Source organism: Poecilia latipinna, unplaced genomic scaffold (assembly GCF_001443285.1).
Source record: "Poecilia latipinna isolate Pla-1442-1.1 unplaced genomic scaffold, P_latipinna-1.0 Scaffold2198, whole genome shotgun sequence".
Classification (NCBI taxonomy): Eukaryota; Metazoa; Chordata; class Actinopteri; order Cyprinodontiformes; family Poeciliidae; genus Poecilia; species Poecilia latipinna.
Genome location: NW_015114814.1, coordinates 90467 through 92885, shown reverse-complemented (window position 1 = coordinate 92885; position 2419 = coordinate 90467). Strand labels below are relative to the sequence as shown.

At 42.7% G+C, this 2419-nt stretch overlaps 1 protein-coding gene across 24 annotated transcripts in view; it reads right to left on the bottom strand.

Annotated features, from left to right (window-relative positions):
* Positions 1–279: 279 nt before the first annotated feature.
* LOC106936700 (adhesion G protein-coupled receptor L2-like) overlaps positions 280–2419 on the bottom strand; it is an 85984-nt gene continuing 83844 nt past the window's right edge. For 10 of the 24 annotated variants that reach the window (XM_015017847.1, XM_015017849.1, XM_015017855.1 and 7 more), the window contains one exon: positions 280–1261. In XM_015017847.1, the coding sequence (XP_014873333.1) occupies positions 408–1261 (854 nt within the window). In that variant the 3' untranslated portion in view covers positions 280–407. Of the gene's footprint in view, positions 1262–1873; positions 1927–2419 lie in introns of those variants that run through there. The other 14 variants (XM_015017862.1, XM_015017867.1, XM_015017865.1 and 11 more) reach the window with 9 other exon arrangements.

Below are 2419 nucleotides of genomic sequence, written 5' to 3'. Positions count from 1 at the left end.
TTTTTGTAATTTTTTTAAAACTTATTTTTATGTTTTCACACCTTCAGTTTTCTCAATAACTCAACAGCAGCAGCACATTTAAATACATTGTTGGCTTGTCTCTTAGAATTGAAATCTGACTCTTTGTTTTATGTACAGTCTCTTGAAAACATTGCGCTGCCGTTTCTGTGCCACGGGTCTCTGAGTCTGCAGGGAAGGAGATGGAAACACGGATGGCTGAGGGAGAAAGTCTGTAGATGCCAAGCGTGTGTGTATGTGTCGTGGAACTGCTGGGTTCGCTTAAAAATAATAAAATAAACAAAAGAAAAAAAAAAAAAAGAATGGTCCTGCCTTCAATGTGTGTGTGCCCTGAAAGAAGTCAGGGTTTGTGTCAGGGCAGCAGGGCTAAGGGGATGATTTAAATACATTTAAAGGCTTGTCACTAACTGCATTTGTCCTTCTTGTACATCACCTTCAGGGATGCAGTCTTCTTTAGTAACTGGAATAATGTAGCCATCACTGCTCCCTCTGCCTATCTGGTAATAGGCTTGGAGCTGGTGGACTGCCCCTAAGTTGGGCATGCTTTTGTAGTAAACATCCTCATTCTCGCTCCCTTTGGTGGGGGAGACATCCTCCACGACATCGGGGCTGCTCTCAGGGCATGGAGAGTCTGTAATATTGGGCATACTTGTGTACAAAGAGTCTCTGTTTGGGGACTGTGCACTGTTGTCAGGGTTGGTGGGTGTCAGTGGGCTGTCAAAGGTATCGACTCCTCCGTCGGTCCTCACCTTCTTCTGTGGTGCGTACAGAAGCGAGTGAGTTCGCTGGGGGATGAGTGGCGCCTCCAGCTCCGGCTGATGGTGCAGCTCCAGGCCCACCGCGTTGCCCATGTGGACCAAAGATGAAGTGTCGGCCACAATGGCGTCGTCTTCGCTGCTGCTGCCACCTACCACCGTCACCTTGGGGGGAGCCCGCTCCGTGTGGTGGTGATGGTGGTACTGCGGCGGCGGCGGTGGCGGCTGCTGGCGGTGGGGCGGGTGACGTAAACTGGAGTGCTGCTGCTGTTGGTGGCTTTTGTTACAGGCACGCAGGTTGTTGTGCACAAGCTCAGAGATGATCATTTTCTCAAAGGCAGCATCATCCAGGCTGAGTCCGCAGTCCACTACCTGCACACTGTCGCCAAAGTCCCCATTACGGAGTGAGTAGCTATTGTTAAAGTTACCATTTAGCGGTAGAGTATCCATTGCACTTGTATCCCTCACCGCACTGTTCAGTGAGTGCCCTGGAAACAAAGGGAAATATCAAAGGGAACTACATTAGTCATCACTAATAATCACAAAAGGAGAAATAAAAATTTAATGCTGTTTAGGATGCAGTTTTATGTAAAAACAAAGTTAATTTAAGCCATGCTTTAAATCTGTTAGTTGGGCACAATCCTTAACATACAATACATAGACATGCAGTTTATTTGCAATGAGAAATTTTTGTATTTTCTCATGTATACATTTCAACTTTCCCTTTGAAAAATCACTATAAAAAAAGCAGGGCATTGTGCATTAAAGTCTGCCACATATGTGACAAAGCAATGGAAAAAAAAAGATCCCAAACAACATTAAGAAACAGATCCAAACACTATCACAAGACACCGGCAACAGGTTGATGTGTAAGTATGAAGCGACAAATTGGCAGGCTGACAGATACGGGATCTCTAGCAACTACGAGAATTTATGTGGTAAAGAAAATAAGAGGAAGGAAATGTGGGGGAAATATGACAAAGACAGAAAAGGGAAAGTAGTTATGTATAAACATGGGACAGCCATCTGTATTCTCACTACAAGGGGAGCCCACAAGCAGCACTCCACCATCACCACACACAGCAGGTGAAAAGACTCACTTTAGACAACTCACATCATGTCTGTCTGCTCAGGCTATCTGGTCTAAGAGCAGCTGATGTACAAAAAAAAGTAAAACAAAAAAAAAATGATTTATTGTAACATGGAGAATCGCTCAAAAGAACAACAAAATGCAAGATAAAAGTCTTAACTGCAACAGAGCAAGAGCAAGGGTTCAGCAAATTAAACAGGCAAGCATTAAACTGCTTTTATGTTTGTGGATCAAATGGCAACAAATACGGTGCCTTGTAAAAGCATTCGCATCCTTTTTTTTTTGTTTGTTTTTATAACATTGCTGCCACTAATTAATGTATATTTTATCCAGATTAAAATGTAATAGACCAACATAATAAAGTGCATAGTTGTGAAGTAGACAGAAAAGAATAATGAAAGTCTGACAATGGGGCATTAACCCCTGTTAATGTGATGCCCCAAAATAAAGTTCAGTAGGGTCAATTGCCCCAGTCAGTAAATTGGTAAAAACTGAAAAAGCATGGCAAAACTCCCAGGATATTGTAGCTCACAAAAAAAAAAAAAAAAAAAAAAAA